The sequence below is a fragment of the Daphnia pulex genome, chromosome 1 (assembly GCF_021134715.1).
Source record: "Daphnia pulex isolate KAP4 chromosome 1, ASM2113471v1".
NCBI lineage: Eukaryota > Metazoa > Arthropoda > Branchiopoda > Diplostraca > Daphniidae > Daphnia > Daphnia pulex.
The window spans coordinates 7664987-7687869 of record NC_060017.1 but is presented as its reverse complement, the minus strand read 5'-3'; the positions used below and the strand labels follow the sequence as shown (position 1 = coordinate 7687869).

Here is a 22883-nt window from a genome sequence, read left to right as displayed (position 1 = left end):
TATTTATATGCGTAGACGATCAGTCTCGGATATCCGTACGTCCTCCGAAAATGATGCCGAAAATATCTCTGCTGTCCCGAAGCGCTCGTGCAGAGTCAACGGTACGTTATTCAACGTGATGCGCTATACTACTCACTGGACGGGTGGGACGCAGCTGATATTCTCTCTGTGGAGGGCGTTTCAAAAAATAATTTTGTTTTGTTTTTATTCAAGCGTCGTCGTCGTCGTCGTCGGGTTTATTTTAAGGATGCGAGCACAGTCCGGGAATGAGCCTCAACTGCCTTCTCGTCTACTCCCGGTGTTTCGTCCGATCGATCTCAATGATTTTTTTGGTGGGTTGTTTTGTCTCTCCCGTTTGGCCACGTATGTGTGTACAGTTTCAACCTCATTGTGTTGTGGTGAAAGGGGTGGAGCATTGGACGATTGGCGATCTTTCGGCGATCGATTGTTCGCATCGCTGTACACATTCAAGTGGGATATCAGTAACCGCGTGCTGAGCGCATCTCACGCCACACACGTTCCGGACTCTTCTTCTTCTCCCGATGTCAGAATCTGAAGCATTCCATCTGCGTGCGGTTGGTTCCAGCAGCAGCAGAGCGACAGAGCCTTTATTTCTATTTCTAGCCGAGTTACAATAATAATACGGCGGACGAGAGAAAACATGTGGTGGTGGTGCAAGCCCACGCCAGCCAGCCAGCAGTAGGCCAAGCCAAAAAGGAATCTTATATCCCGCACAGGATATATATCACACGCCAACAGACTGAATCGAACTCGACCTCAAGACATTCAGTCACACTGACATGCCCGTCACTTTTGTGTATCGGCAGGAATGATGGAACAGCGACTAGCAGAGAGAAACAAATAAAATATATTGTGACGCGCGTGTACTGTGCTGCAGATATTTGGTTGTCTGCTCCCGCACGCGAATGTCGAAAGCACGTCCGCGAATTGACGTCAAGGCTCCTTATCAAGGAATCTTTTGTGACATGGCAACCGCATTCTACTGTATATAAATTATTCAAATCATCACGACAATATAAAACATTGAACATCGCGGGAAATCTAACCACAATGTGCTTACGTCTCTATTGGAAATCTATGTAGCCGGTTCGTGTGACGATGTTTTCTAATTTCGTGATCATTTTTTAAAAAAGCTGATCCGCACAAGAAAAGATCAAACAGCAGTGCGGCTGGGGGATTGTACGACTTTTCTTCCGGCCGTAAGGAGATTGACCTTTTTATTTTTTACTGTTACGTAATAAGATTATTATTTTTTTCGCATAATATCCCCGAGGCAGTCTGCAAAAATAATCCTGGTATGTTAAATTTAGGCCTATACATATGCGGCCGAATGTAAATAATAAAATAAAAACAGAATTTGAATATTTCCAGGGTGTTCGTGTGGGTGTGCGACTCGATCTCATTATCGACTGTAATATCATTATGGATATTCTACACTCTACTCCGACATGAGCGCAATATGTAGCACATTATAAGCTGATTGTCAAATAGCCGATGCCGATCGATACGCTCCTTAAATATCGTTCTTATCGCGTGCATGCAAATGGATAGGGCTTTGCGTATATAGGCATATAGGCCTATCGTGAATGATGATGTTGTAATATCACGTCATCATATCCTGGACTTTTCGGCTCTATAAACGTCTAACGCCTGAAACCCGCTACTCAATACCTGAGACTCAATCTATATTGACTGTCTAATGTCCATATTATACATATACATTACGGCAATGCATCAATACAAGAATAACAATAGCATGCTGATTATCACATCCCGAACATAAATAGTTTAGCGTTTAGGGTTGTAAAGTCTACAGGATTTCGAATGCGCTGAAAAACATAACCCACCCCAAAAAATTGGACAATTAAAACAATAACCGAATTCACGAAATGGTTATATAATATTATTCTTAACTGTGGGACATTGTGAAGAATGAGATCATCATCTCACAGGTACTTTGCTGATGCTGCAACTAAGAACAATGTTCAAAAAAATATCAAATATATAAATGTAGTTCATTAGTATAGATCGGCGGGAGGTGGTTTTCAACTGCGACAATCGTGATCATCTCTGAGAACTTTGTGTAGCTCATTATTACAATTATCTGAATTTCTTTCAATATTACATAATATTAAATTAACTAGACGTATACCTAAACTAGATCTAGAGTTAAACGATTAAAGGAATATCATTTCGGCCTTCCTGTCTGGCCAGTGTGAATTCGCATATGCGCGTGAGTAGCCGGTGGACAATATCGGCCATCTCGTCTTCGGTCAGGCTGTTGAGGTTGCGACAGGACCAGGCGGCGTTAGCGTTGGAGGCCGCCGATCTCCTTTGCTGATTTCGGCCGCTGCTGCTGGCGAACGATGAGAACGGCGATGAATTTGGCTGCTGGATGCAGTTCAAGGAAGAAACGGATTGAGATTGATAGAGGGACGACATCATGGGGGGCCGATGAGACAGGTCCTGCTGCTGCTGATTGCATCGTCGTCGATGTTGTTGCGTCACTTGGTTGTTGCAGTGCTGCAGCGTCGAGCTGACTTTGCCGACTTGATTGTTCATCGACGTCAAATCGTCCTCGATTTCGTGCAGCTGGTCGTACATGCTGGAGATTTCGCCCTCCCGTCGCTCCATCACGGCCTTGGCGTAATGGATGGAGCCTCGCCAGACGTCGGCGGTCGACGTCGTCGAAGGCGGACCCGACGATGTACGGGGCACCTCGTCCATTCTCTCCGTCCATCCAGTCGATTGATTGGCGCCGGCCTCTGATAAGTTCATCCACCGTCTTCCACGTTCCATATTCGCCTCACTGGGGAATTCCGGCGGCTCGGGTGAACCTGTGTTTTCGTAATAATCAAATTAAAATTAGATATCCATACTAAGTCGATTACAATCAAATAGCAAACTTCCAGGTTCACAAAGAATTTGAAACTTGTTTTGAAATAGTTAACCTACTTGGCCATTGACACTGGATCGTATTATCTTGTGCACATACACATAAATCGAAGGCGATTTCAACAGCATAACATTTGAGTATTATATAAAAGACACAATATTTTATAATGCGTGTGCTGCAGAATAATACTATACGTCTGAGCTTTGATTTAATTCTATAAGCTTTTGAAAAATGAGACGAGCATACCTGTGCTAGTGAGCGATGGGTAGTCGGAGCCGAAACAACTGTCGGAGCACTGAGAAACAGAATTTTCACGTCCGTAGTAAGGTTTCACCGACGGTCGGCTGAATGGTGGAGGGAGAGGAGCGGCGGACGAATCCAAGTCGGCTCCCATCAGCCGGGTTGTCGCCGTCTCTTCCGATATGAGACGATGGAACTGATTGGTCGCAGCAAGGTCTTCATCGTCACCAACAGATATGCCAGCACCGGCCTTACTTTGATACTCTAACAGTTTGTAGCGACGGAAATTGACCAGGCCCGTCTGCCGCGGATTATCAACGGCGTCCGACAAACTCCAGCCGAAATGATTGCCCGGCATCTTGCTGATTTCAAAACAAAGTCGCACTGTTGTTGTAGTTGTTGCACATATTTTGATAAATCACAGCCGTATTTTAGTGCCGTACCAGCGGAGACACGCGCTGATCGGAAGACCATCGGCACTGATCTGACGTGGTAAACAACCAACGAGGAGCTACTTATTGATGCCCGTCAAACGAAAAAACAACACACAAAAAATATAACAAAAAATAAAAAAAATAAAAGAAGGTGGTGGCCAGAACGTTTGGAGTGCAGCAATGCCCAGCACGAAATGAGTTGCGCGCATCAGCGACAGCTGTCGGCGAAAACAACCCTCTAATATGATGCAGTATAGTGTTTGTGTATATAAGGATATAGTAGCCATGGGTAGATACGCCTTCAGGATTGCTAATCCAATTGTTGGAAAAAAAGGACCCGATGGCAGAGCCGGACCTGCTACATGTCAATCAACTGGTGACTTGTGTTCTTTTTCATGTAGCTATATATGGCACGTATACACGTAAGCGCATATCCATTTCCTTTCGTATGCCTCTCTGATGTCATATAGAGCCAGCGGGACTGAGTCAACTCGGCTCACAGAGTCCTTTTTACTATGACGTAAATGAGCCTTAAGACGATTAACGCAATCAAAAATATAGTAATAATATAACAAACATTTGAGATGAGTAACACAAGTAATAACAACTAATGTACACCTCTGCTTATATTTTCGCGTTCAGCCGGATGAACTTAAGAGTGAGCTCTCTTTCAGTTGCTAGGCTGTTATTTTTAAGAACCAGAGGATTATACCATCAGTATATGCTGTGTCAATCTCTCTGCTGGTACACTCGTCCTTTTGTTATTTCCCGTCGGTGATAATAAGCGCTCCGCCGGAAGTCCTTGAGTTTGCGCGTGAGTAAACGGACAAGATCTGATATAATCATAATAAGAGACTTTGTGGGGCGTCGTGACGTCAAAAAATGAGAGCGACGTTGAGTTCGGATCTTCTCTCTTCTTCTCTTGACAACAACAATGAGTTCCCTCAGGGGGGGGGCCATCGAACTCGGTTATTCCTTTTGTAACTGAACAAATGACAACTTATGTCATGGATTTTTCCGTTTGTTTCCCCCCTTCTAACTACTGTGTGATTCAATCTAATTAGCAAATCAGCATTGGGAAATGCAGAGAGGAAGGAAGTACAGCACACGAAAATAAGATTGTACTTAGCTTTAGATAAGGTCATCACCGGGTAGTTCTTTGTTTTAGCAGTTTCAAATTGTCGTGCAGAAATCGTAGGAATGATATGCGCTAAAAATAACTCGGACTCATTTTGATATACACCAAAGCCAGGTTCATTGATTTATTAATAACTTCGTGACTATGCCATATCGCGTGATTTCATATAAAGAATAAGGCAATGAGATGTATACCCATGGAAATTCGCAAGAGTTGAAAATTCGCCAAACGTCACAACTGAAATGTCCCTGAAGAAAAAAGTCTAATTGGTCAAGGGCGAGGAAAAGTCTTCAGGTTTAATTAATAAAGACACGCGTGCGTTCAATAAAATTTTGCAAAATACTTGGCAGGTTTCTTATATCTCCAGGAATTATATTATTATTGGTGATATAAGAAATAAGTCGTACGTGTCTCATATTCATCATCAGTCTCCCGTTCAAACAAGAGCTAGGCGAATACGTGATTGAGTTTCTCACGCGTGGATCGTGATATTTCTCTCGTCGTTTCGGGGTGGATGAACCACCGCGACAGCAAACAAAAATTTCTCTTTTCTTTCAAGTTCGCCATTATGAGAAAAAAAGCCTTTCCTTTCAAATTTTGTTGGGCGACATCCAATTCCAAGAAGATCACGAACCCCAACCTTGATACAATATACGCAACGACCAAAATTGTAGTTTGTTATCGTTAGAAATAGTAAAGAAAAAACCCTTTGCTCCAGGTGTCGTCTATCCTTTTAACCCAAATACATAATACAAGTATATAGAGAAATATACACCAAGCGACATGTGAGCTGTGGCAGGTAAATAAATGTTACGTTCTCCGAACTGGGTAACGAGAGGCAAGGTCGCACACGTACCAAAAGGGGAGAGAGAAATGCATTAAACATTTGACCTCAAATATGTCTTGATGCCAAGGACGACGATTGTTAAATACAAAAAAGGATCGGCAATAAATGGATCTTGAGACACACGCCCCGGGAACAATACTTTGAAGTTTGAAATTTGAAACAAATTTGAGAGAAGATCAAAACTATTGCGAAAAAGTGTCGAGTCGGCAGAATTCAAGAATTGTTTAATGATTCTGAAATGAATGGGGTGACGAATAAGCATTTCGTGCAGAGTAGAGCTTATCTAAGCATATGACACATATGTTCCTTTTTTTCTTTCTTATCGGGAAAAAGCTGACGATGAGATAATAATGACAAATAGATCGATGACGGCTCCCCCTTGGGCTCGGTGTGAAGTAACGTTTTCTTATAGACATTGCAGCCAAGTACTATACATAAATTATTCAACTAGAAGCAGGTAACTCTAGCGCTTATTGGACAGAAACCATAAATTAGACTCACGCACTCTATTCACTAAAGTAAAACAATTGACATTTCCTGGAGGCATACATTATTTCTTCTTCCATTCTCTTCCGGATGGAAATAAAAAAGACGCTTATTAAGAAGGTGTGTGCAGGTAAAGCTCGTAAATCGTTCAATCAAGCAGTTAAAATTCATTCCCGTATGAGTGGTGGAGCGGTATAGTAAATACAGGGCTGGCTTCACGGATCAGTGAATGAGACCTAGAAAAATGTCAAACCCGTTCAAGCGTAAATCACGACACGTAAAATATGTTGTTATACCTGACACTATACGGTGAAAAAACAGCGTTGCACATCACTTAGTATTAGACATTTTTCGTATGGCGGCTCAGCTGGCTTGTCGCGTGCTGCACAGGCCTGCAGCTGTGCGTTAGCCATTTGATATGCGCCTGCCATTTTGTATAAATAAAAACATCAAAATAAAAGTTTGAACGACTGCATCTGCTCAACGCGACGCAGCGGACTATAGAAACACCAAAGGCAATAGATTTCAAAGCGAAACTTTTGGTGCCATTTCGTCACTCCCAATGATCTCATTAGCCGCGAACTGTACTACGGAAGACAATTGCTTTCAGATGAAATAGTAAATTTATTTCATCTCTCAACTCTCTGGCAGCAACTTTCAAATGAATATTAAGCGCGACTGCCTTAATTGATTTGCCAAGTTATTATACTTTCACGGCAACTTTTGAAAATGTTGACAGTTGCTGGGGGATATAGCGGAGCGCGGGGGTTTCCGGCATTTGCAATCATGCGCCACTTCATTATAATTTGCAAAACTTTTAATCGTTAATTTAATTGTCGTATTGATCAGAGCCGCCGACGGGTGTTCTCATCATTACGACCGGCTGTTATATATATGCCGTGTTTCGGTTTATACAGTACAGTACAGTGCATTGAAAAAAGTAAAGTGCTTCGGAGGGCACGGTATATTCAGTAAATGCATACAATCAAATTTCCATGTATAAAACAAATTTGCGCAGCAGATTCGCTGTTTTCAAGCATGGAAACAACGTTGATATAAAGCCACTTTTAGATTCTCAAAGGACGATCTAAAAATTGCGCTCAATTTTCTGTCTTGACTTTTTTCCAAATACTTTTTATTTAAAAAAACTACGGTACGTGGAACTGTGGATATACGTAAACTGCAAAGATTCCTACGAATCGTTGAACACACGAATAGTTTTCGTGTCTGTTGGTGATTAAAGGACTTGATGACGTCAATTCTTGAACCGTGAGTCGTCCTTTGACGCTATTAGTCAATTTCGCTATCATGTATCCTGCTGACATGTGGCACTATTTATAACCACAAATTGAACGATACGGGAAGATGTAATTGTCATCATTTCGGTAAAACTCTTGGGTAGGTTTCTACCTTAACCTATCGGATAAAATAAATAAATAACTAATAATATGGTTACATACACCAGAAGACGAATATACCTGCCGCGGGAAGGGATAATCAATAGGTGACAGTTCAAAAAGTGCTGTTTGTTATTGTGGGATTCGCCATGGTTATATCGAATTCAGCGAAATAATAAAATAAAAGAAACATCCAAACATATGCTCTGTAGCCGCAAGTTTGCAGCATAGAATTATAATGCCCTATACATATTTGAAACTACTGAATAGATGATATTGCAGAGTATACATACGCCACATATAGCCCAACCCGGCCAAACCGAACATCGTATAATAACCTTTAGTGCGACGTCTCTGGTCTTCTTGTCGTCAAGTTATGTCTTTCCTTGGCAATCCATATCGACTTAATTTAATATTCTTTAAAGAAAACTATGTGGCTGCGCCGCAGTTGGCGCACCGTGCAACAAAAGTAAATCGAAGAACTTCTCGGTACATTATTTGTACAACATTCTTTTTTTTTTAAAGAAACATTCCAGTAGTGATCGAGTTATAAGAATCTATTTTTGAACAAGTGTTGAAAACTAAAATGCTGATAATTTTACCGGATTTCCGGTGAAAAAAAAATGGGGGGGGGTATCTATTGAATTGTCCAGATATCAGGCGATTTTCTATTGGCTATGGGGAACAAGTGTTATCGTTCATTATTCAAGGGACATTCAAATGCCATGGCGAGATTAAATGGAAAAAAACGTGAGAGCGGGTATTGTCTACCTATAGAGAAATGGAACCAGGTAGCTATATATTTTTCGCACAAAAGATTCGGTGTTTTCAGTTAATAAGTTAATATACCGCAGTGCACATAAATTAGCAAACAAGTTTTGCACTCGCACGATAGATGGGAAAATTTGATTATGTATATCTGCATATAGCACAACATCAAATGTTGTCCCGGATTATAGGCTCACGTCATTTTTTCTTTTTTTGCCAAATTCTGCACATAATAAGATATTGCATATGCCTACAAGGATTCAAATTTTTTGCGTTACTGGATTCGCTTAAAAATCAATAGAGCTGTTGGAAACCCTTGCTGGTTCAGGGTTTTCGGCCGTTCTCAAAGTTCCCGAGAATTACAGGAATTTTGCAACATTTTCGCTTTAGTTTTCAGGCTTTGATTTATTATTTTTTATTAATTTTTTTAACTTAAGTCGCATAGAATCCTTACTTCCAGAGCTATGTATAGTATTTAGTTTCATTTCTGGGACAACTCAATATTGAAAACATTACTAAAGAAGTAATATAATGACGACAACTTTCAAAACCGTCGATTACTAATACTCGGAACTGTCGGAAGAATGCCTGACCCCCAGAAGTGCTGGTGGTCACCATCATTAGAGAAACTTGAATTTTTGCTAAACAAAACTACTTGCGCAACTTTTAGGGCTTCAGTGCTGCCATGTTTGGTATACAACATTGAAATGGAAAAAAGGCCCCCGTGAGTGGTTTCCTAATTTAAATTCAATCTTTATAAGGTATTGTCTTCTACACAAGATTTGAATAAACCGCTGCCCGCTGGTATAATCGGATAGTTTTCATCCACGTTGTTCTAGATTATATGCTGCAGGTAGTGTATACCCAAGGGCCAGAATTTTGGGTTCAATAGTGATGTTTAATTTTGAATTTTGAAACAATTCTTACCTCTGTAATTGTAATTGTAGAATTCATGTTCTGCCCTATCAATATAATGAGCTGAAAAAAAGGGTTGATTTCATTGTTGAGCGTTTATTTAAGTTTATCTAAGTACAAAATAAATAAGATTCATTATTCCGAGAAATAAAGATCGATTGTTAGGGTCGAAACACTTTGTGTTTAAGCGTGGAATAAGATATACCTACACCTCCATTTCAATTTTAAAATTTTAAACCTGAGCGTACAAATGCTCACATTTCTTTTCTGGCTTATTCACATAATATAATCAAACGCAACGCGAAGGGCTGATTGAAGCTTCTGGTACTTCATCGGTCGGACCACTTGCCGTGGCATTAGCATCGTTTGGCCACGGAGACTGATGACCGTTTGGGTAAAGACAAGCTGCCACGGCAGAAGAATCATTGCGTTGCCGGAAGCTAGTCGATCCGTCAAGCGAAGCATCGGAATTCCCGTTTTTAATTCCAGAACGTATTCGACTTTTAATGTTCTCGTACTGTCTTTTCTTTCCTGGAAGGCTCTGCAACTGTGAATTTCGACTAACTACGGCGACGGAGGGATTCCACTGTGGGCGTGAATCTGTGGATTTTCCTTTGGAGTTGGCAGACACGGCTTTCGACATGGTAATAATCTGTTTTAATGTCCAACGTTTACTAAAGTAACAAAAAATAACAAACTTCAATTAAGACCCGAAAAAATGTGAAGGAATTCAATATACCTCAGGTTATGTTGAAACTTGTATCGGAATAATAAGCAGATCGATTCAAATTGTGAGTTAGATGTGCGTTATTGTCATTAAAGTCTATATGGGATCGTTGACATGTCCATTGATTTAAAGTTCCATTTGATACAAGTTGTTGAATGGTTTAATTGCCAATACAGATGAAGACAGCTCTTTCAAGTTTTTTAATTCATTATAATCTGAAATATGATCTTGCATACAGACCTACACTAACACATTAGATTGCATTTCCGTTAGTAATAATAACAAAATTGTTTCGTACCGTCAAAATTGTTGAAATCCTTACTCGTTGTACAAACGGTGATGTAACAAAGCAACCTAGGCACAATCCGTGTAAGATGTGACGAAAGAATGAAGTTTTCAGGGCACCTTTTAGTTCTTTGAGGCCACGTCAGTCATGGGCCACTTGTATTTCAACAGTGATTGACTCACAACAACTACGGGTTAGGATCAAAATCACTGGCCGAATAGGTTGAGAAGCAAAAGTCCCGAAGATATATATGGCGATGGTGATATTCCAAGATCGCGTATGCTTAGAAGGCTATAACGACGAGCTATTTACATAAAATTGCCTTCAGCAACCGAATAAAAACAACTTTTACCTTATAGACTCCACTTTAGCCTTCAGCTTCGCGTTGCCAATTTATGAAGTTGTACCAAAGAAAAAATTAACAAAACAATTAACAAATGTAAAATCATAGTTTAAAAAACAAACAAACAATTATAATTAAAAAAGGTTTTATCTGGTAGGCTACACAACATCAACAAAAAGAGGTTCGTTTTTTGGAAATGGGCGTTACCATCTGAGACGAGATTGATAGCAGGAAAAGTATCTTAAATGGCATAACTGCTCACTCTAGCATCACTTCTTCACTTGCTCAAGCGTGTCGAGAAGTATTAAAATCGATTCGAGATTTTTATGAAGGAGATGGATTAATTTAACTGCCTCAATTTTAGCGCGGGCTAAGGTACGGCCTTTCCAGATAGTCTTACGTAGTTACATAAATAACGTGTCAAAGGGAAAAATTAATAACATATTAATCACTTTCTAATTTATAGTTTAATTAATTCATCGAACTGTGCTGATTTGGAATGAACCATCAAAGCTTTATCAAAATAATTGCTTTTAAAATGTAACAGAAAGCGGACTGCAGGAAGTTACTCTTATTTGAAAAAGGCGCGGTAATCGAGTCGTCTGCTAACCGGAATAACTGAATCAGGATTCAGGATTGCTGTATTTGTATAATTGTAGGATTTCTTATTTGCTTTTGGGATCGATACCAAAGATTTCAACTTTGCCACTCTTGCATTTTTTTTTCTTTAATTTTTATATTTTACAAGCCTTTTAAGTTTCTAGTCCCTATTTTCAGATATGACTGTGCATTATATAACACATAAATCCCAGATATTATTACAGAGAAAAATTTAAATTAATTCCATACCCAAGGATAAATAAATAAAAATTAAACTGTGATTTTACGCAGCACTGTATTTGTTGCAACATCACATGGACAGTAATAAAGATAGTTCACTATCAGGACTGCTTCTTTTATTCATTCTCTTCTATACATTCAGAAAGCTTTTACCCTTTCAAATAAGTCTAAATTCTAAATGGGTTTTGAATCAACCAATTTAAACCAGTAGCCACATTCACAGCGCTTGGGTTCACCTTTGTAAAGCCACATCCAGTTGATGGCAGTAGCATCTTCTTCACAGACGCAACCTACAACACGGTAGTCTGCAACAGAGGGAACAACATTGGGTTTTTCCTTGGTTCCAGCAACTCTTTTGTAGACTTGCATTTCATATGGATCCTATTTATAAGATTAAACCTTTTACTTTATAAGATAACAGTGTAATAAAGAAATCTTAACCCTTACCTCTCGTCCAGCTTGCTTGGCAAGAATTTCACGCTTTTCTAATCCGGTAGCATGTTCAACGGGATCGTTCATAGCTAGATTCAAAATAACAAGGAATTATTACAAAATCATAACCAAGACCGAATTTTGAGATTCATGGCGGCCTACGTGACAAAGTATGCCGAGACAAATACCTCGTACAAACACAATTTAGAACACCCATGAATTCGCTTATTGACTACCATATAAAAGCTTATAATTACCTCTATCTGCCGCCCTAACAGCGGTAGTAGAAACTCCTCGCCGAGTTGCAGCAAAAACCGATCGACAAACTAGCGAAGCCATTTTTTCGAGTAACGAGTGAGTGTCTGAGTGAGACGATACGGACGATACTGGAGTGAAACAAATGACGAATGAAAAATGAAACAGTCGACGAACGCAAAGCGCCAGAGCAACACACACGACACGAAAGCCGGAAAGCGTCTTCTGCTATTGAATGCTTTTAAAAAACCTGGCAAAGAAGCAAAAGAAATAGGTTGCTGTGGTTGTGTTTTTGTACGAATCAAACGTTAACTGGTAAGTAGCATGATTTATAAAGACTGTAATAAGACAATCTAATGTAATACTTTTGATAAATTCAGATATCAGAAATGGGTGACCGTTATAACATTCATTCTCAGCTAGAACATTTGCAATCAAAGTACATTGGTACAGGACACGCAGATACATCGAGACACGAATGGCTTAGTAACCAACATCGTGATTCGTTTGCCTCTTACGTTGGGCATTTTGATCTGCTGAACCACATTGCAATTGCTGAAAATGAATCAAAAGCTCGTGTACGTTTTAACTTTATGGAAAAAATGCTTCAACCTTGTGGGCCTCCTCCAGAGAAAACAGAAGACTAAAATGCCAATCTCCTTACAAATTTCATGTTTAAATTCCAATAATTGAATAAACAATTCTTTCACATACTTGTCATTATGTATTACACCCTTTTTTTATCACTTAAAATAGTTGTGACTTGTAGTTATGGTTTTCCCATTCCCATGGGTTACTAATTGAAGATTGTAGAAAAAGTGATACTAAAACAACCAGTGTCACCAGTCCACCACCAATATTTCAAAATAACAAAATTATCTATTGCTTAATCCAAAAATTTCCTTTCTATTTTGAACCTATTTATTATGAAAAGGTATTATTTTAAAATTAGGTTAGGAATGGAGTCGACGTTGCGCATGCATCAGGTTGCTGAAACCCATCGATTTCGACGACATCTAGCCGTCTATCGAATCACGACTAAACCGGCTCTTGCATTTGAGGGCTGTTAGCACGTTCAAAACACGTATCTAGTGTGCAAGTTTGGCTTTTTAAGATAAAGTTCTCTTTATAAAGTTTTCCCAAGTTTTCCTTCCCACTTCTTAAACGTTACTGTCGTCATATCGATAAATTGCCCCATACTACTATTACTAGCCTTGAAATCGTAGTAACTTTTCACTGACAGCATGACTGCTTCTGTATCTCGTTTTGCAATCCTTCGAATAGACGATGATGAAGACGAAAAAGCAGCCACAAGAGCAAGAGATAAACAAAGGGCAGCTGCACAGAAATTGGCAGAATCTAAAAATAAGGGTGGTAAAGCTCAGTTGAATTCTGACAAAAATGCTGTTAAGAAGTTGAAAGCGGCCCAAGAAAAGGCAGAGGTAAAAACCATTATTGCAAAATAATAAAATTAGAAGGGATGTTGGTTAATTGTCATATTTAATCTTACATTTCTTACTATTGTATCATTTTCAGCTAAAATCCTTGGCCTTCGGTGGAAGTAAGACTAAGAAATCATCAGCGTCTAAAAAGAAACCTGTGGTATCTGAAGTCCCTGGGAATTGGAACGAGTGGAAACAAAGAGATCAAGAATTTGTCCAAACTGACTTTGAAGCTCAATTACAAGAAGCAATAATGGCATCCAAAGTAGATTTTGAAGCGAATAAGAAGGATGTCCTGAAGTTGCCAGAAAATACTGTTAACAAGCCATCAAATAAAAAAAAGGGTGGTAACAGTAAGACTAAAGGAACCACTACAATGTCATTGGATCAGTTCAAGCAAGGTCCTCAGGTATTAAACATATTTATTTTCTAATTCTTCATCGCCAGGTTAAGACATTTTTCTCCCTCATTGTAGGAACCTATTCATGAAGCCCCAGCACATGAAGGAACTAATGGGAAAGCTGTTGAGGATGATCATTTCTTTGATGAAGTTGCAGATGAGGCCAAAAAAATTGCAAGCAAGGAAAAAAAGAAAGCTGAATTGTCAAAGAAAAGCAATAAAAAAGCAGTAATTCAGCACCATGTGATATTTCTTTAACTAATTAATTTAAAAGAATTTAACGCAATTTATAGTCTCTTCAAGTCGAACAACCACGTCTTGCTCAGCTACAAGACGAGTTAAACCAGAAAAATCTGGAGATAGAAAGCCTTCGATTGGAAAACGACAAATTGCGTGAAGAGTTATTCAACGTCAAAACTCGCAACAAGAAACTTTGCGGAATTTTGCTCCAAGGAGAAAGTAAAATTTTAATGTTTGATAATTTATTTTTTTGTCTGCCTAACATAATCTCGATTTTTTTACAAATAGTGAAAGAAAAGTCCCAACTTCTTGTGGAAATGGACAAAATCTCCAAAGTGAAGGACGAATTGACCACAGAGCTTGAAAACATGTCCAGTCAATTACAACAAGAACGAAGCAAAGTCAGCGCTTTAACCGACTCGAAAAAGACAGCTGTAAATATTATTTACAGCTTTTATTTCGTAATATAATCTTAACTTCCATTTTTTTTCTCAGACTTACAAAAAGAGGAATGATAGCGAAAAGTAACGAAGGCAACTGAACTTGTACTGCTTTAACGACGTCTTCCAGTGCTCAACAAGCAGTAAGAACGAAATTTCAAGTTTCTCTTTAAACCATTTGGCATGTTTGCTTTCTCTGTACTCTATAACTCCGTTATTTTCAGTTAAACATATGTTTTCTTTGTTCATTAAAGTTAATCCATACACTATGGCTTGGCCCATACACTATGGCTTGGCCAGCATTATCGCTTCATCGCGATTAGAAACTTTGAGATACACGGAATTTAACCAAGAAATGTAATTGAAGTTAAAATGTCATTCTATTCCTTTACGTTTGTTATCCGACAACGAATCCGTATACTAGTAAACAATTTCTAGTCGCTTTAATCCAAAGTCTCTGTTGCGACGAAATCTAATCTACTGTGATGTTGGGGTGTAAGCCCTTTAAAATAAACAGTCAGTTTATTTGGAGTATAATTTCACTAGTTAGCGTTATGAAACGTTACTTCGGGCAAACTCGTCGCAGCTTTTTCTTTTTCTGATGAACACCAGCGTTCTTGTTCAACTATCTTTAACAGTACGTGTTATTTGATGCGTCGCGGGAGCTTTACTATTCTTTCTCAATGTGAAACATGACGTCAAGATCAAACCTTGCGCTGAGTCACCAAATCCACATCCGGAAATTGTTACGGTGGAATTTTGTAAATTGCTACTTTTGACAAGGTTACAGTATTATTGCAAACCCAGATAAAACTGTTACGACTCGAAGCATCAAAGCATACCGTCTTTACGAAGATAACTAGATTAAATGGTTTAGATTTAATCCCTTTTAATGATTAAAAAAAAATCCCGTTCCCCTGCTTTTTTACACAGTGATATAAACCGGTATGGTATAAAGGCCTGGTTAAAATATATGAGTAGGTCAGTCGATGAACAGGAGTTTTCGGAATCTTAATTGTACAATTAGATCAGATTGAAAAAAACACATTTCCTTACCGCAATGAATGTACCAGTATATTTCGCGTGCAAATTTGGTAGGTCATAAGTATTTTTTTTAATAAATTGTGTATAGAATTACTTTGATTTTAGAAACGCTTTTAAACGGCAAAATTCATATCTAGACCTACTAAACGATTATCTTTGCAGCTTTCCTTTTGTGCCTAGGAACAGGAGTGATGTCGCGACAAATCGCTTTCGATTCAGAGGTAAATTACATTTTAGATATTTCATGAATGAAAAATACGTTGTCACAAATCTGAGCATTAAAATTGAGTATATGTTTATGTTCTCTCTTTTATTTAGTTAGGAGGGCAGAACCCGTTGCTTTTTGTGAGAGCAGTGGAACAATTCGTCTGTCCAGGAGTAGGAAATTACCCTGTCCCTGGGCAGGTAATTAATTGACAATTTAAGTGAATTGATAAAGAATATCGGTTGATTAAATTTTATTATTACATAGGAATGCACGAATGCTTACTACTCTTGTGGTCCTGATTTAACCCCAGTTTTATCGGTAATTTTCTTTTGTAAAATATTATTTTAATTATAAACTAATTATTACACTTCATTTTAAGTATTGTCCTGGAGCTTCTGTATTTGAACCAACCACTCAGTTGTGTACATCGTCATCCAGTGCACCTTGCAAGAGTGAGTAATTATAATCTTAAATAATTTTTCTCTACTGGCACATTCATAATAGAATTTTAAATATGTATTGTTCTTCTAGAAACAACAACATCGACCACTACCACATCGACAACATCGACCACTACCACATCGACAACATTGACAGAATCGACATCGACAACTATACAGCAAATGACTGAACAGTCATCTACGGAATCTACACTTACAACACAAAAGCCAACCACGGAATCGACACTTACAACACCAAATTCAACGACGACAGCCACAACTGTTGTTACACAAAAGCCAACCGCGGAATCGACATTTACAACACCAAAGTCAACGACGACAGCCACAACTGTTACCAGCACGGGAACTACGCCCTTTACCTGCCCTGGAACAAATGGAGTCTTTCCAAATCCGACTAACTGCAAGACTTTTTACATGTGCTCAAATGGAATACCTTATCTTTACGTAAGTTAACCGTGTTTAGCTAAACTAAACCAAATCGGATAGTCTCATAGTTATATTTTTTAAAATTTCTTTTAGGACTGTCCAAGTAATCTAGTATTCAACGCAGCTACGGGAAATTGTGATTATGAAGTAAACGTTGCTGGTCCCTGCGGATCCGCACGTTGAAAAGTTAGAAGCTTTTTTTATTAAATAGTGCTAAAATGACTATCATTCCTTCATTCTCAATGTGTATCGACAATCCAATTAGCTCCAGTTATTTACATATGAATAAGTGAAATAATGTTGCGCTACTCGTATTTCTTCGACATTTTGCATTCATTTTACACACAAGCGTACGAAAATTAGAACTTGATTGTCGAATTTCCTTCAACCTTATTGCCTTCAACCCTCAATGTAATCATGCAATGTAATCCATGGAAACCTTTAAAATCTCTTTTTTTACCATCAAAACAGATTTTTGGCCATTAATTTCGAAATAAATTATTTGAAATAGCATTTTGTAAAAGAATTATTTTCCTTCGCAGTTTTTAAAAACAGATGAATAAAAAGTTGCCGAATAGAATATGCGCGTAAAAACCCTGACCCATTGTTATCACTTTAATCCTTATAAACTTTAATCCTTACAAGCTGTTTTAGTAGGATAATGTTCAACAACCTTCAAAAACCAAGCGATAGTGTGCAAAGAGAAATTCAAAGGGAAAGAAAAAATCAAGATGACGAATTCATCGTTCAATTACTTGAAAAATACCTCCAACGTAAATGTATCAATGAAAACCACACAAAATAGAATTCTTAAAATTAAAGTAAGGTTTCGAAGACCTTATTTAGCCGCTTCCATTTGAAGCTACTTAAGGCTACTTTGTTGGGGGAACAAATTGCCGAAAAGTAAGGCGTTACACTTGATCACTCTAAAACAATTGGGTCAATATTTCTACGTCGTAAGCGATAACCAGAACTATAATTACCATTTCATCAATCATAAGTTCATAACGTCCAATAAAGTCTGAGATTCAGGAACTTTATAACTTTGTGAGTGACCATAAGTTAAATATTAAAAATAAAAGCAATCTTATTTCATTATGAAATGCGCTACGGCTTTACGGGATTTTACTCCTAATAGTTTACCAAATTAAATATGGCAGCTAATTGAACTAACTTGTATAGCCTAATTATGATGGCTATTTCACGGCATTTTCACGCAACGAGGAATGTGAAAATCCAAGTTTATAGCGCAATTGCAGCCCAGCGCCATCTTATCGGATGGGGTGAGAACTTAAGCATTGACTGAAATGGAAAATTCCCTGTCAGGAAATTGCTGTTTAACAACATCCCTTACTTCTGTTAGTGGTAGTAAAGTGAAGTTGTCATTGTCATTTTAAAAGAATTCCAACCGGCAATTTTTTCCTGTTTTATTCGTTGTTTAAAAAAACACAATGCCAATCTTCAAAGGTATAGTTTGAGGATACACTAATTGTTTAATTCTGATTGTAGATGTTTCATGTGTTGTCACTTAACATTTGCATGTAATCTTTCCAACTTTCTTCAATTTCAGTCAAGGTAAAGTGGGGCAAAGAAGTATTTAATGATGTTGAGGCAAACACAGATGAAGAACCCATTTTGTTTAAAGCTCAACTGTTTGCATTGACTGGTGTTCAAAATGAGCGACAGAAAGTTATGTTAAAAGGTGCTACACTGAAGGACGCTGATTGGGGCAATATCAAGCTGAAAGATGTAAGAATAGAAAATTTTGTTAGATTTCCATTTATTAAGACTATTTTCATGTATTATTTAGGGGGCAGTTGTTTTGCTCATGGGCAGCAAAGAGGAGGATGTCCCAAATGAACCTAAACAGAAACCAATTTTTGTTGAGGATATGAATGAAGATGAACTAGCAAGCGCAGTAATATTATATAATAAATAATCAAGAAAACTAGAACCTTAATCAATATTTTGTTTCAAAATATTAGCTTGACTTTCCATCTGGATTAACCAACTTGGGCAATACTTGTTACATGAATGCAACCATTCAATGTCTCAAAACTGTTCCTGAGCTTTGTGATGCTTTGAAAGAATTTAAAGGAGGTAAATATCTAAAATGTAATTTGAGAATTAGAATTAATTTTATTCTGTCTTTCAGAGGTCAGTTTAAGTGGTGGAATGTTAGCTGGATCTGTTACTGCAGCACTTCGTGATTTGTACTCAGCTATGGATAGAGGGAATGGGTCATCAATTCCACCTTTCATTCTTCTTCAAGTTCTTCATGCGGCATTCCCACGTTTTGCAGAGAAGTCTTCCCATGGAGGGTTTCAACAACAGGTATCAGCATAATGTTAGTGTCTTAATATTGTTATTTGTATTTAAATTTATTTTATTTCATCAGGATGCTAACGAGTGTTGGACGGAGATACTTCGAATGTTACAGCAGAAACTCCAAGCCAGAAATGGCACCAATCAGTCTCGTCAATATTCGTAATATTCCATCTAAGTCATTCAGCAGCATATTTATATAACTTTTGCTATCTACTTTAGATCCATCATCGATCAGTATTTTGGAGGTCGTTTCACGTGTGAATTAAAATGTACCGAAAGTGAAGAGGAGCCGACAACCGTGAGTGAAGACAATTTTTTGCAGCTGAGTTGTTTTATTTCGCAAGAAGTAAAATATATGCACTCCGGTTTATTATCGGTAAGTTCAAAATTGTAATCTTTTAGTGATGCAGTTCATTATTTTTCTCTTAAAATGTTTTATAAAATGCAGAGACTCAGTGAGCAGATAACCAAACAATCTCCAACTCTTGGGCGGGATGCGATTTACATCAAATCGGTAGGAAAAGAAAAATAAATAACTTTATATTCATCTTATCGGTGATTTTTTTTTTCTCTATATACAGTCAAAGATAAGCCGATTGCCTGCATATCTGTCCATTCAGTTTGTTCGTTTCTTCTATAAAGAGAAGGAAGCGATTAACGCAAAAATTCTCAAGGACATTAAATTTCAACTTAGTTTAGACGTATTCGACCTTTGCTCAGCAGAATTGCAACAGAAGTTGATTCCTATGAGGTCCAAATTCAAGGTTTGATAGTAGTTTCCTTTTGTGTTAAATTTTTGAGAAATTTGCATTGAAAATGTTTCAAATTAATCAAGGAATATGAAGATCGTAAAATAGAAGAAGTAAAGGTTGCAAACAAGCCAGGCGATTCCCAAGTGGCAAAAGCTGACGTGAAAACCGCTCCTTATTGGTTTGAAGATGGTAGGAATTGTTATTATTTAGAAACAGTTGATTTAATAACAAATATTTGTTTTCGTAGATATTGGATCAAATAATTCGGGTTACTACCAACTTCAAGCAGTTTTGACACATAAGGGTCGCAGCAGTGGAAGTGGACATTACGTTGGATGGACAAGAAAACCTGGAACCAATCAGTGGTTGCAATTAGATGATGACAAGGTTACACCGATAAGCGAAGAAGATGTTCTTAAGTTATCTGGAGGCGGTGATTGGCACTGTGCCTATGTACTTCTTTACGGACCACGTTTATTGGAGATTGACGAAGGTACGGACAAAATGGACACTACAGTGTGATTGCCCTGCGATTTCTTTCATTGTCCCAAGTATTCAGCCAATAAATTGATATAACCGAAAGTGTCACTGTTTAGGGTACCATAAAATAAACTATTTCAGTGAAAATCTCAACCCATACTGTCTTTTGTTATTTTATTGGTTTTTACTACAAAACATACTCAAATTAAACAATTTCACAAATACCTCCAGCAGCAGATATCACAGATGAAAGTTTCTCTGCTTCGTCCTTGGGAATATCTGCTCGTACAACTGCAGGGAGAGTTTCTACAAATTTCTTGGCCTAGAGAAAAAAAAACAGAATATTAACATTTGAAAACACATAAATTTCACGAATTGAATATTACTTGAACAAGGTTCATTCCCTCAACAATGTTTTTAATTTCTTTGATTAAAGCAATTTTCTTGGTTTCATCAAATTTCGTGAGTTTGACTGTAAAAATGGTCTGAACTTTAGCCTTAGGAGCTTCTTCTTCCTCCTAGAATTAAATAACAGGAAATTAAATCATAGATGAAGGAAAATGTGTAAAACTTTCAAGATAATCACTTCTTTTGGTTGAACTGGGCCTGCAGCAAGACCTGCACCATATGCCATTACTGGAGCATCAGGAATCTTAAGAGTTGTTTTTAAAACTTGGTTTAATTCTGCAACTTCGATGAGGGTAAGCTGGGAAATGTCGTTGACGATCCTCTGTATTTTCTCGGCCGACGCCGCTTGAGTTATCGTACGAAAACGAATGCTGCTGGAAATGACAACCTTTTGCCTATTAGGATTCAAAAAATTGTTGAACGTACTCTAATATATTTAATTGCATAAATACCTAACAACAGACCGCAACAAAAAAATTTTTGTGGAGATCATTTTCGATTTTTTAGTTGTTTTTTGTCAGTTGTCACGTTTTACGGCTGGGGAATAGCAGACGAACTAGAATTATATGGAAGCAAGAAGGGAAAATTGAGGAGGTGCGACTGTGCGAGGGCGATTCGTTCGTTCACCGCGCCATCTATCGCCTGAATGAGCCAAATAGCTATTGGCCCCTGTCGGGTGGATGCAAGTCGTTCCATGTCGTGGTGGCAACCTTTGCGAGGACGGACAAATACCTTGAGGGCGCCTTTTTCGAACGTCCTCAGCTCACCGGCCAGTTGATCGTCGGAGCCGTAAAGGCCAGAATGATCCAGATAGTGAGTGTTTTGATTCATCTGCAATCAAAAGTGAACTAGCACAATCACTTGATGTCGATCATCACTTTCACAACGTGCCCAATCACAAAAAAAATTCTAAATAAAACCAACTGACCTGCTCAACATGGCCGAGGCGTCCGTCGGTTCTGCACGGGGGAACGGGCGAATTGCATGCAACGTTGGCGAAACAAGGAGTAAAGCGGGTCGTCCTGGGGAATATCGATGGGGATGCACTTGCCGTGACTAAGGTCGCCCTCGTCAAGAAATTGACTATCGGGCATCGTCCGTGCAACAAGGCACTGACGCTCCGTCGGCTTCAACAACAAATCAACAACCAAATATTTATTAGACTCGGACCAACAGTTTCCGCCATATATTGCCCAATAATACAATATGTAATACAATACCAGTTTTAGATTCCATGGTTTCCAGCATGTCGGCTGAAATAAAAATTGGCAAATGACAGTCATAATGTATAGAAAGAGTCAACTTTAATTGCACCTACGATCGATAAACTGGCCGTACTGCATGACGAGCGACGTCGAGGTCGCGAATCAACAAATTTGACGGGGACTAAGCATATATGGAAAATTATGTAATCACGAAATTAGCAATCCACGTCAGTCAAATTGAATGAATTATATACATACTGAGGAAGTTCGCCACCATTTGTGGCTCGTCGAGGCATCCAGACACCTGTCGGATCAATAGTACATCACACATCATCAGCATCATCGAACATCAATCAACTTTATCTTGATTTTATACCGTCGGCGTAATTCGGGGCGAGAGCCCGTTGGTATTGGGTTCTCGGCACACCCCAGGGGACGTGGCCAGGTGGATGATGTTGTTGCAAATGCCCGTAATCGTTCGAAACGGCGAATTGAATGTCTTGAGATTGCAGTCGGGGAAAATCGGACACGTGTCGGCTATGGTCGTGTAATTCAGTTCAAAATGGTTCAAAACGCACTCGACCTGCTCGTCCGGCTTGATTTGATATCTAATAAAAATGCAATAAATGATTTGGCCAAATTCCAGTTACCAGAATAAGAAGAATCATTGAAAATCACACCTCTTTGCTAAATGCTGAGCCGTGTTAACTGCGTAGAGTGAACTGCTGCTGATTCTAATGACTGTGGGACGTGTGGGTGTCGAGTGGAAAAAGATCCGACTGTGGGTGTGGCGCTGGGACCCGGGTCTGAGTCTGACGCTGTTGTTAAGGACGAGACGCTTGACGCTTCTCGGTATCTATATATGGACGCCATCTGGCCATCTGCAGTTTACCCAATTTAAGGCTGGAGGCCTTGCGGGCACGAGCTCGGCTTACTGAACGTCGCCCACTCGCCCCATGTCGACCTGCAAGGAGAATTGATTGAGGAAATTGAGGAGGTGCGACATGCGACGAGAGGACGACTC

The 22883-nt window shown here is 38.7% G+C and overlaps 6 protein-coding genes and 2 long non-coding RNA genes across 14 annotated transcripts; 4 read left to right on the top strand and 4 right to left on the bottom strand.

The window, feature by feature from the left end:
• Positions 1 to 1404: 1404 nt before the first annotated feature.
• On the bottom strand, positions 1405 to 3954 carry LOC124191045. The gene is made up of 2 exons (XM_046584045.1): positions 3164 to 3954; positions 1405 to 2858 (listed from the first exon to the last, which is right to left on the bottom strand). The coding sequence occupies exons 1-2, from the start codon at positions 3513 to 3515 to the stop codon at positions 2191 to 2193; spliced, it is 1020 nt and encodes a 339-aa protein (XP_046440001.1). The 5' UTR covers positions 3516 to 3954; the 3' UTR covers positions 1405 to 2190.
• A 5268-nt stretch (positions 3955 to 9222) lies between these two features.
• LOC124196054 lies at positions 9223 to 10783 on the bottom strand. 3 transcript variants are annotated; one of them, XR_006875570.1, is made up of 5 exons: positions 10706 to 10783; positions 10508 to 10533; positions 10168 to 10446; positions 9882 to 10109; positions 9223 to 9816 (listed from the first exon to the last, which is right to left on the bottom strand). It is a non-coding gene; the product is annotated as an uncharacterized LOC124196054 (long non-coding RNA). The 3 variants fall into 3 exon arrangements; XR_006875560.1 differs by having other exon boundaries at positions 10168 to 10533; positions 10706 to 10720; XR_006875573.1 differs by lacking the exon at positions 10706 to 10783 and having other exon boundaries at positions 10508 to 10603.
• Positions 10784 to 10813: 30 nt separating this feature from the next.
• On the top strand, positions 10814 to 11313 carry LOC124196060. The gene is made up of 2 exons (XR_006875574.1): positions 10814 to 10873; positions 10965 to 11313. It is a non-coding gene; the product is annotated as an uncharacterized LOC124196060 (long non-coding RNA).
• Positions 11314 to 11432: 119 nt separating this feature from the next.
• LOC124196046 (cytochrome c oxidase subunit 5B, mitochondrial-like) lies at positions 11433 to 12335 on the bottom strand. Its single transcript, XM_046590838.1, has 3 exons — positions 12028 to 12335; positions 11786 to 11859; positions 11433 to 11719 (listed from the first exon to the last, which is right to left on the bottom strand). The coding sequence occupies exons 1-3, from the start codon at positions 12107 to 12109 to the stop codon at positions 11513 to 11515; spliced, it is 363 nt and encodes a 120-aa protein (XP_046446794.1). The 5' UTR covers positions 12110 to 12335; the 3' UTR covers positions 11433 to 11512.
• Positions 12336 to 13051: 716 nt separating this feature from the next.
• Positions 13052 to 14903, top strand: LOC124196010 (G kinase-anchoring protein 1-like). Its single transcript, XM_046590770.1, has 6 exons — positions 13052 to 13467; positions 13562 to 13876; positions 13943 to 14095; positions 14161 to 14326; positions 14396 to 14541; positions 14603 to 14903. The coding sequence occupies exons 1-6, from the start codon at positions 13270 to 13272 to the stop codon at positions 14633 to 14635; spliced, it is 1011 nt and encodes a 336-aa protein (XP_046446726.1). The 5' UTR covers positions 13052 to 13269; the 3' UTR covers positions 14636 to 14903.
• Positions 14904 to 15502: 599 nt separating this feature from the next.
• LOC124196021 (integumentary mucin C.1-like) lies at positions 15503 to 17197 on the top strand. Its single transcript, XM_046590777.1, has 7 exons — positions 15503 to 15641; positions 15754 to 15812; positions 15910 to 15996; positions 16064 to 16117; positions 16179 to 16251; positions 16331 to 16704; positions 16780 to 17197. Exons 1-7 carry the CDS (start codon positions 15608 to 15610, stop codon positions 16867 to 16869), a joined length of 771 nt encoding a protein of 256 aa, XP_046446733.1. The 5' UTR covers positions 15503 to 15607; the 3' UTR covers positions 16870 to 17197.
• Positions 17198 to 17993: 796 nt separating this feature from the next.
• Positions 17994 to 20348, top strand: LOC124196003 (ubiquitin carboxyl-terminal hydrolase 14-like). Its single transcript, XM_046590758.1, has 11 exons — positions 17994 to 18153; positions 18257 to 18435; positions 18497 to 18604; positions 18672 to 18786; positions 18842 to 19020; positions 19085 to 19173; positions 19234 to 19390; positions 19463 to 19528; positions 19596 to 19778; positions 19850 to 19955; positions 20014 to 20348. The coding sequence occupies exons 1-11, from the start codon at positions 18138 to 18140 to the stop codon at positions 20286 to 20288; spliced, it is 1473 nt and encodes a 490-aa protein (XP_046446714.1). The 5' UTR covers positions 17994 to 18137; the 3' UTR covers positions 20289 to 20348.
• Positions 20349 to 20406: 58 nt separating this feature from the next.
• On the bottom strand, positions 20407 to 22820 carry LOC124196028 (39S ribosomal protein L12, mitochondrial-like). Of its 5 annotated transcripts, none has more exons than XM_046590827.1 (10): positions 22540 to 22716; positions 22236 to 22467; positions 22118 to 22163; positions 21973 to 22040; positions 21875 to 21907; positions 21583 to 21781; positions 21107 to 21502; positions 20833 to 21049; positions 20633 to 20764; positions 20407 to 20568 (listed from the first exon to the last, which is right to left on the bottom strand). In XM_046590827.1, exons 7-10 carry the CDS (start codon positions 21145 to 21147, stop codon positions 20452 to 20454), a joined length of 507 nt encoding a protein of 168 aa, XP_046446783.1. In that variant the 5' UTR covers positions 21148 to 21502; positions 21583 to 21781; positions 21875 to 21907; positions 21973 to 22040; positions 22118 to 22163; positions 22236 to 22467; positions 22540 to 22716; the 3' UTR covers positions 20407 to 20451. The 5 variants fall into 5 exon arrangements, with proteins under 5 accessions (XP_046446783.1, XP_046446774.1, XP_046446764.1 ...); XM_046590818.1 differs by having other exon boundaries at positions 21107 to 21485; positions 22540 to 22693; XM_046590808.1 differs by lacking the exons at positions 20407 to 20568; positions 20633 to 20764; positions 20833 to 21049 and having other exon boundaries at positions 21166 to 21485; positions 22236 to 22454; positions 22510 to 22716.
• Positions 22821 to 22883: the final 63 nt, after the last annotated feature.